The sequence below is a fragment of the Lasioglossum baleicum genome, chromosome 13 (assembly GCF_051020765.1).
Source record: "Lasioglossum baleicum chromosome 13, iyLasBale1, whole genome shotgun sequence".
NCBI lineage: Eukaryota > Metazoa > Arthropoda > Insecta > Hymenoptera > Halictidae > Lasioglossum > Lasioglossum baleicum.
In genome coordinates, this window is record NC_134941.1 from 5,922,030 (window position 1) to 5,934,583 (window position 12,554).

General features: G+C 38.4%; 2 protein-coding genes across 22 annotated transcripts in view; one reads left to right on the forward strand and one right to left on the reverse strand.

Moving 5' to 3' along the window:
- Positions 1-12,554, forward strand: part of LOC143214797 (uncharacterized) — a 308,560-nt gene that overhangs the window by 146,288 nt on the left and 149,718 nt on the right. For 14 of the 20 annotated variants that reach the window (XR_013010224.1, XR_013010218.1, XR_013010216.1 and 11 more), the window contains one exon: positions 5,446-5,551. The exons of 3 other annotated variants lie outside the window; for them this stretch is intronic. Coding sequence is in view for 3 of the 17 variants with exons in the window: in XM_076436197.1 (XP_076292312.1) it covers positions 5,446-5,551; positions 6,187-6,429 (349 nt within the window). In the remaining 14 variants the exon portion in view is untranslated. Of the gene's footprint in view, positions 1-5,445; positions 6,706-7,204; positions 11,548-12,554 lie in introns of those variants that run through there. 3 more of the 20 variants (XM_076436198.1, XM_076436197.1, XM_076436202.1) reach the window with 3 other exon arrangements.
- Positions 1-12,554, reverse strand: part of LOC143214788 (dipeptidase 1) — a 228,519-nt gene that overhangs the window by 110,735 nt on the left and 105,230 nt on the right. The gene's annotated exons all lie outside the window — the stretch shown is intronic.

The window sequence follows — 12,554 nt, forward strand, 5'->3', positions numbered from 1 at the left end:
TTTCGGCGAAGATTCCTCCGAAAGATTCGGCTCCTTTGCATCTCTCTGAAGCCAGATTTAATTGGAACTCCAGTCATTCACACTGTCGTCGTTCTCATAATTATCTTACTTAATTATTTACGCGTACAAGTGCTCTCTTATTTATTATTAAACAGCTTCGACCCTTTACGAGGATTTTTTGGAACAATAAAAATATTTTCTTTAGAGAACTGGACTGTGTATCGAAGTCTCACATAAAGAAATTTTTCTAATTTCTGAAATTTGACTTCGAATTAATTTTGTGCTTTTATTATAGATTAATCTTCATATTTTACAAGCAAGTAAACTGCATCTAATAGAATACTGTAACTGTAAATTATATAATTGCATCTTCAGGGATTAAGTATACAATCTTGATGCTGTCATTGGCCGGCATTGGTTCCCAAAGGATTAACGAATTCATGTGCAATTAAGCCGTATTACGGCGTTTTTATTCGCTAAGGAATCGATATCCGTGTTCACGATGAAATGAAATATGAAAGTGCCGATATACAGGCAAGAACAATATTGTTCAAACGTTCCTTTTGTATATTTTACACTGGAGATGTTTGATTTATGAGATGCTCGGCTAGCCGTAAAATATGCAGCTGCAAGAAAATTATTCAGGTGTGCGACTAGCTATGAGAAGTTGCAGATTTTTATACAAAAGTTTCACCTTGATAATAATCAGGTATTGAGTATTCAGAATAAAATATTTTTGTTGTGTTATTGTTAACGAAAATGAGAATGTGTATTCTATTTTAATCTTTTTTGAAGAAGTTCCAAACCACAAATGTTAACAAATATATGTATACAGAAATATGTCAATATATAGTTTTCTATCTATTAAAATGATTAAAACAAAAAACAATTTTCTGAAATAATTAAAACAAAAACAATTTGCAGTTTAATGATAAACAACGACAAGAAAATTATATTTCCTAAACTAATGCTAAATAAAATATCTGCCCTATTGATAATTGTAGATATTTTTCCAATTCTTCGGAGATGTTATATTCTTCAGTAACGAACGTAATGAAAAATCAGTACCACATCGCAGATAGTTACTATAATCTATCTGTCTCGATCCTGAGCAGTTGAACCACCGTTTCCGCGAGTTTTGAGATCTTTGCTAGTAATAAAAGGTTATAGCTCAATAAGTTATGGTTCAATCAACGAAGAAAATGGCTCAGAAAATCGCACAATCCATTCCGTGAAACGCGAAACACGATACTAGACACCCGAACGGTAATGCTTCATTTCGCGCTTTACTCCGGGCGGCATCTACGACGAAAATCAATTCAACAGTCCTTCTGCGAATCTCGCTACAAAAAGGGTAGTTTTCGCAGGAATGAAACCACGCTCGTTGTGCTAAAATAATCGATGCACTGCGTCCTCCAGTTTCTCCGAAACATCTGGATGTCATTCCGGCGACCGCATTTGCGGATGCACTCGCAACCTCTACACACAATTCGCATGTCTTTCGGCCACCAACTATTCCATTTCGAGTTCCTTGACTCGGTGGGAGAGAAAGGGAGACAAACCAAGAGTAGAGGCAGAGAGAGAGAGAGAGGGAAAATACGAGTCGTGTATTACCTGCCACTAGTTTTTATACTATAACTCGCGGACTACACCGTTAATAAAAATCAAATTTATTGTATAAACCCTTTACAAAAATAATTGATTATTAGCCGCGGTGCATTTTGTAGGTTCACAGTAGTTGTGACTCTAATTTGGAAAGTACATAGAATAAAACAGTGAAAGGATTTAATGAATTCAACCCTTAAATTGTAAGAGATGAGAATTGTGCTTGATACTATTTACTATACCGCGAATATTGTACATTAACATATACAAAACAAACAAAAATAAACATATAAGAATTATATGTTAAAATAAGTGTGACAATCTCAACTTAGGATGTCCGAATTTTTGAACGAACTAATACTCACTCGATATGTCGATATATTAACCTGAACTTGCTGAAATTCTTAGAGCAAGGAATAAATTTTTGAATGGCTGTTTCTTGCGACTGATGCAGAAAATTTCTATTTCGCATAAAGATCCACAGTCTATGACGCATATTGTCCGCGTCTCATAACGTGGTACTCGGAAGGAATGCGCAAGGAATTCGCAAAGAAACCGTACGATTGGTCAGGCGCATATGGCTGAGTCACACGCATTCTCGCTATTCGCTAGGAAGGCTACCACTACTACTTCAGCTGTATCGCATCGCGTGACGATGAACTTTGCTGTGCCACGAGTGTCACGTTATGAGACGCGGACAGTACAGTGTATGACAAAATGACAAACTAATATTCATCAAAATGGATGATATTTTTTATTTAATATTTTGTTGCGCCATCATCAAGATTTGTGTAATTCTTTAATACTTTCTCGTCTGCTAACCTGACAAGATTCCTCCAACTATTTTTAACACTAAACCTACCACTACCGATCAAATATAACCGGCATTATACTTTTCATCTTGCAATTATTGAAATGATGAAGTTGCTCACATGGAAATTGAGTCGATGAGTAAACTAAATAGAGCCTTGTCACATTTGTCAGGTGAAACATTTTAATCGCTTTTAGTGCTCGGTAGGTTTAGTGTTAATAATATATTTTTTTAGGAAAAACATTCCTTTACTGCTTTTGCAGCACTTGATAAATCGCGAGATGTGCTATCTTTTGGTGACACAGTGTACATTCGACCTACATGAAAAATCTATGCGATTATCTCATCAATTGAATGACGTTCCTCGTTAGTCTGCTGTCCCAGGGTAAAAGAGTGAGAGAGGGGTTAGTTTCGCGGTGGAGAGATTGGCAAGTGCGTATAATAACGAGGGTAGACCGACGCCGGAACGGCGGACACTTAAAAAGTGGAACTGTGAGATAGTAGTTGTTCGGTTTGAAGTCGCGGGTATTTCGAGATTCGCGGAAAAGGAACCGGCCGACAGAAAAGAGGCACGCGGGGAACAATACGAGGCTAGGACAGGGTGGACAGCAGGGAGACTGGAAAAGGGGGGGCAAGGAAAGGTAAGGTAAGCAAGAACGAAGGGGGCAGGTGGAGAGGAGCAGATAAAGTGTGTGGAAACACAGCAAACAGGAACGTCCTAACTACTAAAGTGCCCTCGGTGCCTCGAGAATCTCACTCGGCCCCGGTTCCTCTGTCTCTGTCCCACGCGGCGGTACCTTGGAGGCTATTTAAGGGCGAGAGACTCTTAAAGTGCTGCGCTTAGTTTTATAACGAAGCAAACAGCACCGCGGCGGTTACGTAATATGGTCCGCTTTTAATTCCTTTGTCTTCTTATTGCCCATGGAAAAACGCCCGGATGGGCCGTTCCGCGGGAAATGGACGACGAAACGGCAGGAACGAATCGGAACCGGGCTGAGGAGGATAAAGACGAAGATGAAATTTGCGGCATCTCGTTTCCACTGTTCTACCCCCAATAAACTATAGGGTGTCCCATTTGAAGCGCCCACCTCGAATATTTTTAGAATCATTAACGGGGGCTTCTCGAGAAAACCACTGATTGTTTAAGAATTTGTTTTAGAATTAACTGATTATACGGTCAATCGAAATATGAAAATATTATTGTCTAATAATGTACGGTCAATCGTAAAAGTCTCCGTACACCCTTAAAGTGATTTTCAAAAGTAGACCAAATGAGTTGAGTTTTTCACGAACTTGGAAGAATTAGTTCACTAAATAATGTGTAAAAATTTTTTTTATAGAAATTGTGAGAAACATTATTTTCTTGTCCGAGTCTGAAATGAAAATTCAAGAAATATATTTTGTAAATATGTGTCAATTGTACAGTAAAGTCGCGATATTTTTCAACGACCGCGTACGTAAAACTTCTTTATTTTTCATTATATTTTTATGGGACGTTCACAAAATTATTTCTGGAATTTTTCTGATTAAAATAACACCAAACACGATATAATTTCAACTGTATTTTGTGGTTCAATCGGCGATGAAAGTTTCAGGCGCAAGGAAGGACAATGTATGGGAAAGAAAGAGACGCAGCACAGTTCCTTGCGCCCGGAACTTCCATCGTCGATTAAACCACTAAATACTGTTGAAATTATATCGTGTTTGGTCTTATTTTAATCGGAAAAATGACAGAAATAAATTGGTGAAAGTTCCATAAAAAAAAATAATGAAAAATAAAGAAGTTTTTGTACATTCGATTAGTAGTGGTTCACACCGATACGCTTCGGCCACGCGATCCGTATTTCTTGCTGTCCTTCTCTACGTTCGGCTTTCGTTTGAAATCTCGACGCGGTCGACGCAATCATAAAAAATTAATGTCGGTATGCGATAGTTGTCCATGCAGAACACAGGCAGTTTGACAATAATCGCGACTTATATAGTTATTGACGAAGTTTTATAAATCGTATTGTAAAACTGGGTTGCACGGGTTTTCAATGTTGAGATTATGAATCACCGCCCGTGTCATAAACGCTGCGTTAGCGCGAAACGTTAATAGTTTGTTTGCGCAAATTAACAGAAACTAGTTCCGCGTACAGTAACTAATCACCTTAAACATTGTGGCGGGCGTAAACCGTCAAAGTTGAGTTTGAGAACTTATGCGGGCGAGGCTCATCATTTCCACTTAAGGAGTTAACTGTATAGGGACTAAACCTTGAGACTAATTATAAACAAAATTATTCGTGTGCACATGGCTATTTATCTCCGATACTTTACACCAACTTTAGTTATCTGTAAAGTTACAATCTTGCTAACTAGCGAGTGGACATTTTGTCTACCAATGGTAGACGTGATCGGTTAATTATTAATAAATAAAATCGAAAACGGAAATAAACGAGTAACGTGGATTTTAGAATTGGATGAATTATGTGTATAGTGATTAAATTTAAGGGTAAATATTATTATAGTTCATTTTTATATTAGTATTTACTTACACACATATTCACAGACCCGTTTGCATTCGTTCATTCCTTTGAAGTTCAGCATCAAATTAAATTTCCAATGTATGATGTTCGCATCGATTCGGAGAGACCGAGCAGTAAGAAAATACTATCATTTCGAACCCTTTACCAACGCTTACGATAACACTTTAGGGGACTGTGCTTCAGGCTGGTTTAAATTAGCATTCGACGAGTTTCTATTCGATGGAAAAAAATATATTCCCGTGATCACTCCAACAACCCAAAGTATTATTACAACTCAGGTTTTCCCAGTATAAATTGAAAATTTTCATGAAATTTTCGAAGGGAGAATGTTCTTTTACTTTTATAATGTACATATGTCAATTTCAGCTGAAAGAAATAATTATCTTTTGTCAGTTCGCTGTGATCTATAAGCTTCTAAATTAATTTTACGCGAATATCTCGTGTGCATTACAACGTTGGCGCTGTATTAAAAGATTTGTGTTAATTAATAAACGTATTTTCTAGATTAAACGTCATTCGAATGGAAATGAACAGGACTATAGACGCAGCTCTAAATATTCATAAGGAAACATGTTCGAGTCGGTCTGTTTTGGTGACACTTATGTCAGGGGTAAGTTGTTAAAAAAATATTTGATATATAATATCATTTCTTATTAGTTTTAGATATTGATAGAATCGTAAAGTTTAAAATGTATTATCTTCTCCACAATCTTAAGAAAGAGTAGTGAAAATAGAAAATTGGTGAAAAACTGTGTCGGTCAGCGGATCTTTATGCAAAATAAAAATTTTCCACCTGAATTGCAACAAACCGGAGTGACACAGAAATTAATTTTTTCTCTTTGAAAATAATATAACAGTGTCTTCAAATTATTCTGATGTTTTTACTGTTTTAAATTACACCGACTCATTGTTGTCATAAATGCATCAAACCCGCTGTCTATGTATAACCAATGTGGCACTCGAAGTGTAAAATGAATAATAAAATTTCTATTTCTCACCGGACCCCTGCAATTTCTACAGCCAACTGTAATCTCGCGCAAAGATCTGCAGTCGATTGATCAATAACGCGAGTCACAGTAGTTCCCCGGGTTAAATATTGCAAATACAAGCGTCCAAATATTATCCCCGAGCTGTGTACCCAGGTCGTGTGTTTAAACCTATCGATCACTGCCGCGCAAATCGATGATCGAAAAAACAGACCGTCCGCGGTTTTCTAATACTCGGTTTCAACCGTTTTTAATCTAGCACGTGGTGTGTACACGGCGAGAGCGTACATCTAAAATGCGACGCGAAACGAATCGTGTGAAGCGCACTGTAAACACGGCAAGAAAATGTACTCCCGGGGGCCTCGGTTTCTCTCAAAGTGTAAGTAACAGCATTTGTACACGGGGGTGTGCACGGTATCTGCGTGTTTGCTATTCGTCAACCTTCGACCCGGCGCGTTACACTCCTGGGCAAAATCACGTTCTCGAAAAGTGGAATCTCTGAATGAAATCATAATTGCTGTGATTCAGAAGGAAGGAACCTGACAGGACATTGTTCCTGATTTTTTTACAGGTCACTCAAAGGGTTTGCGGAAGTCATTCCAGAAAATAATTATTTTTTAAATCGAGTTTGTAGCTTCATTTTCATATTTATTTCAATATCCTGACGAGTAATCACTGAGAAAACAAAAGGTGAAGTTAGACTTTTCACCCCACCCTTAAACTAAATTTTACAGGATAGTATTTCAGGCAAAGAACATAGTGTAGGTTCCAATTTCATCCATACTATGCCCGGTTGAAAACAGTTGTTGAATTTTTAATTCAGTAATTTTGCAATTTTGGTTTACTCTCGCAGCGTTCCATGTTGGCTTGGGTTAAATCAAGTTGAGCTTAATTATAATTCTAAAACTCCGAACTACATAACAGTTTAATGTATAGCAACTCGCAAACTGACTAACGAAAATACTACGAAGTTGTTTTCCTTTTGTGCTTGCTCCTGAGCTTTCTGAAGCCTGAAGTTTATTTACAAGCAGATTCCTCCTCGCTGCATCGTCACAATTACGACACTGTGCGTTCCTTCAGGAATTGTATGTTTCCTTCGAGAAATTGAGGGTAGACACGTGCTACCATTTTGTGCAGGAGTGTATCCCTCGGTGGAGCTGTCCGTCTGGATTCCTTTTGGACCTATATCGGATGTTCCACAGACGAGCGATTCCCCGTGAAATCGACCGGGCCGGGTAGACAGACTAAATGAAAACGAGTTTTTGGTGTTGTAATAGGGGTCGGCCGCCCTCGTATCACGGTCCTCCCGTATCATCTGGATTAACGTAGGGCAATGGGGGAGCACAGGTAAGTTTTCAGGGAGAGGGAGAGAGAGAGAGGAAAGGGAGTGAGACTGAGTCTCGGACCTGGCTATATCTAAAGCGTTTTTTTCGATCTACCTATTCTGTAGCATGAGAGGAGCCACGTATAAAGGCAACAGTTCAGAAGGCCGACGGTAAAGCAACCTCCCGACATATTATCTAACAACGTTCAAGGCTGGCCAAGCGTGAAGCGTACCCTTCCGCCTTGTCGTCGGCGTTCCTGGTCAGTTCGACCGATCTCTCAACATTTAATGTAGTCACAGGTGAACAGGCTAGACGATCCTGCACAGTCGTGTTTGCGGGATCGCGAGAAGGTCAACGGTCTTTCGAACGTATTTGCACTCGGCGAGAAAATGGTGGCGCGTAGGTGGTACTTTAATTCCGCGGAGATTCCCATGGAATCTCTTAACATATTCGCTTCGAGGTCATTTCCTTGACGTCTGAAGAATTTAGTATGCCAAAATGCTCCAGATGTAAATAGTTCATTCTAAGATGATCCATATGCGACACTATTTATTGTAACAATCAAGAAAAATTGAGTCCAGCATTATAATTAGACAGGATTTCATGCATTCATGATAAAATTGAGTAGGTGTAATTTGAATTGACATTTTCATTCGATTAAACATATTAAGACAAATAATTTTCTACCTCACTCCAGTTTGCTGCAATCCAGGTAGAAAATTTTTATTTTGCACAAAGATCCGCTGTCTAATTATAATCGAGCAACTGTTCTAATTAGACTGCAGAATTTTATGCAAAATAAAATTTTGTGAACCAAGTAAATATTAGTTTCTTCTAATTTAGTTAATTCCAAACTAGTTTATATTTTATCTGCTCATTTTTATTATAAATGCATAAAATCCACAGTCTAATTCTATTATTCGAACAATAATAGTTTTACCAGGTAATTATACTAGAAATAAATTTATTGAATAATTCTTTGTGGATGCATCGTTACGATCTCAACAATCTGGGGTTAAAGAACGACAAGAGATGCACAGGTTCCAGAAAATATTTCAGAATAAACCTCTGTTTTACAGACATTTATTTTCATCTCGTCAGAATAAAACTATATGATACTCCCGAGTATAATCTATTCGCGTTCCATGGAAATAAATTAATCTCTTAACAGGAAACGTATGTCAATCACGGAATACTGCTTCTTGTATCGAATATTGATATCCGAGTAGCAGGCGATAATACAAAGGCGCATCAGCATCTAGACTAATCTCTGATTAACAATATCCTGAAGCATCTGCAGATGCAATCAGTCGGTGCGTTTGATCGCATACAGGCGGCGGAAGACGAGAGCGACACACGGATTTTTCGCAACAGTATGCCGAGCACGCGAAACTTTAATTTCCGGTCAGAATGAAAATAACAATTGAGTATTTAACGTGTAATTAATCGAGTTTTCACAGGATCAGGATATTGCCGGCGCGGTATTGCTGTGCACGGCTTTGGCAAGACCGATCAGAACGAACCAATCGATCGAAATATTTTCAGTGTATTACTTAGAATTCATGTAAATGCGAATGAAATTAACGGTAAAGAAATCAAGTGGCAATCAGAACGCGGCTCGTTTCAACGACCTGTAATCAGATTAAACCATGGGTTATTGATACTGAGTAGCTCCGGGACAAAAGAACTTTGCGAATTTAAGGTTCGATTATGTAATGCGTGCCCGCCAGCGCGGCGCGGTGGTCGAACGAAATAATTCTGATACACATCGTATCATTGTTAATTTCATTCGCAAGCAAGGCGAACCGGGGCTCCAATCGAACGGAAAATTAATTTTCCGCCGCAGACATCCGCGGAATAAAATGAATAACAGTGAACTAATAAGTGAACGTGCGCTATGAGTCTTCGATGCGTGAAGTACACTTTGGTGGTCGATGCGAAAGCTATTCCTCTAAACAAATTGTAATCAGTTCAGAAGCAGTTCCATTAAGATTTAAAAGAATTAATTACAGATTGTTTATTGCCCTAACTATCTTATACATCATGGATATTGTGAAGTTATGACAAAAATGAATAAGTGAAATGCAGAACTGCGAAGAAAATAAGACGAGAGCAGTACTATATCATTTTTGACTTATTAAAGTTAACAAACGAAGAAGTATATCCTCGTCTGTCTTCTGTTTATTGCAGTCAATTCAGAAAATTTCTAATTTCCATAAAAATCTGCAGACCAATTAGAAGTTTATTTCAAATCTGTTATTCTCTGTAATGAAGACTTAATTATCCACGAGGAAAATGCACAAATATATTTATAAACCAACAAATTCGCGAAGAAAATGTTACTCGACACTATTACTCTAACCGTCGTCGGATTACCATACAAAGCCGCATTCCAAATCCACGGTGCGAACACATGCCCGCAGTAAAACTCAATTAGAAGAAGGATGCGTCACGCGTCCCCTATGCAGATAAGACGCGCGCGTACCGCGGAATTCGCTAAAAATTAAGTTTCATGGAGACGAGCGAAAAAAAAAGAGAAAAAAGGAACGTGCTGTGTTGTAGAGCCGGGAGACTGCACACTTCTGTGAAAACTTTCTGATGAGATTTTCTTCGAACCTATTCATAACTTAAACAAGCGGAACGCGGCCCACATTTCGCCGAACATTTAATCTCGGCTCAATTCGTCTGAATTGCCAAAAATTTTTTTTCCCCGCCCATCCCAGAGGGCGGAATACTCCAATCTCCGGCGCATAACTCAAACACTCGATCCTGAGGAGCCGCCGCGCCGCGCCGGTGAAAGAAAAAACCACCGACGAGATCGAGGAAGCTCGACGAGCTGAAAAACTAATTCTTACAATTAGGGGAAAAGCGGTGGAGGTATTACCGCGGTGGAAAACTGGGTCGGCCACTATCTAAAGATTTTCTGTTAAATAAGGGAACGAACACCGTTCGGAGTCCGTATGCTTCTCGCATCCTTCGAATCGTATATAGACGAGGCCGCAACCCTTCAAATGATGAACGTGACCCCCCTGTGTTTCGTTGCCGTGGAACGCTAACGACTTTTCATAGAAATTTCCTAGCCCCGGTGCGCGCACGTTACAATCATTTTAATGAGGCCCGTGCACGCGGCGAAATATTTTTCGAACCTGCCACGAAAATTGTTCAATATCGACGCCGCACGTCAGACAGTTCGTTACGTCGAAGAATATTAATTGTTCGATACATTCGTTATGTCCGATAAAACGTGTAATGCGATATGCCGCAGAGTTTTAAGCGCTGCGCTGTTGCATTGTGAATATTCAACGACCGTAAGTCGCATGAATATTCTTTGTTTATTTGATATATGGCGATAAAGTTGAGCAACGCGTTCGTTAGGGACCGGACAGGTTTATTTAGCAAATGTTGTGTGCTGAAATTTGATGTTTCGGTTACGTGTCGTAGATAAGGTCGTAATATCGTAAAGATATTATTCGTTTATTATTCGTTACTCGTTAATACTACTGACAATAAGTTAACTTAATTGTAAAGTTAAGGATAATTATTATTACGTTACTAATGAATATTATTAGTTAATATTATTCGTTTATTATTTTATTATTCGTTAATATTATTCGTTTATCTTTTCGTTTATATTTATATTACTACATTCAAATAAAAATACGTTCAAACAAAAATGAAACACAATTTCATGTATTCAATTTGATAAAAATATAATATATAAAATTGAATTTTATTTTGGGAAAGCAATTTATGTCGTCCAATATTACTGTCACACAAAATCAAAACAACATCGAAAATCTAGAGCCAATAGACTCTTTTAAAATAATGTATTACATTTTCAGTGGCTAATTTTTCGCGGCGCACATTTTCGATCAATTTCTACATTAAATAAATATAGCTGAGTGAGGCATGAAACGTTATGATTCGGGTTTGAAACAAATAACGTTTCCGATTCGGATTTGAATCTGTAAAATGCCAGGTGCTATTTTATTGGAGGAAAACAAAGGTGGACTGTTTCGTCCTAGACCCGCTAGAGGACTCATCAGTAAGGCTATTCTAGCGGGTCCTGCCTTATTGTTAGACACAAATGTCATGAGGAAAGTTCTTAATATACTAACGGGTGGTATTTCAGTAACTTGTGAGAAAGTATTGTTCAACAGCTTGTCCAGCTTGCGGACGCTGTCGAAACTAGGCTTCCTCAACTCTAGTAATTTTTCGCCATCTATAATGATAAAGGAGGTATTTTTCGCGATCGTACTTTTTTGAAAATGGTAATTAATTTTTCGCGGCGCACAGTTTCGATCAATTTCTACATTAAATAAATATAGCTGAGTGAGGCATGAAACATTATGATTCGGGTTTGAAACAAATAATGTTTCCGATTCGGATTTGAATCTGTAAAATGCCAGGTGCTATTTTATTGGAGGAGAACGTGCGCCGCGAAAAATTAATTACCATTTTCAAAAAAGTACGATCGCGAAAAATACCTCCTTTATCATTTTCAGTAGCATTTTTTATTATTTTACCACGCTTATATTAGCTCGCCGAGCTAAAAACAGCTTTTCTATAATTAATAATCACACTTCTTAATGAAAGACCCTGTACAATGGTGTTTATGAGGTGTATTAAAAAAGATGAATAGCAGTAATTTCCGATGTGTCTAAATGTTTGAAAACATTTCTCGATCACATTTCGAAAACATCGAGCGGAAAATTGAAGAGCGCTCGTTTTCCTCATATAAATTGCGTCCCCCAGAAAAACTGTCACAAACAGAATCGTGATGCGGTTTTACGATTTCATGGTGCCCGGGTCTTACGCAATTCCCTGTGACAAGTTTCACAGCATCCGCTGTGCGAGACAGAAAAAGCGAGGGTCTTCTATTCAATCATCGTAAAATTGATTCGAACTATCCGAACTTCATGAATTTGGCTATAGTGCCCGGCGACAATAATATCGTTAGTCCGCCATTCGCCTTCGAGGATGTTCTTTCGAGTGGTTAAGGTACCGAGATTTATCAAGAATGGAAAATACGGGAAAAGAAAATTGTAGACGGTAGGTCCTTTATGCTCGCGAAATTATGGCCCTCGAACTTCTTGCATCTCGAGGACGGCTATTGTGCGCGCGTATTGGTTGGATCGTACAGATTTTTCACCCTTTCCTCCAGTTTCTCTCTCTCTCTCTCTCTCTCTCTCTCTCTCTCCCCTTTTCCCTTGTTAACCGTGTTCCCTTTGCAATTTCTTTAAAGTTTCCCCGCTTCGCTGTGGAATCATCTATTATACACGCTCGAGGGAACTGCTAATGA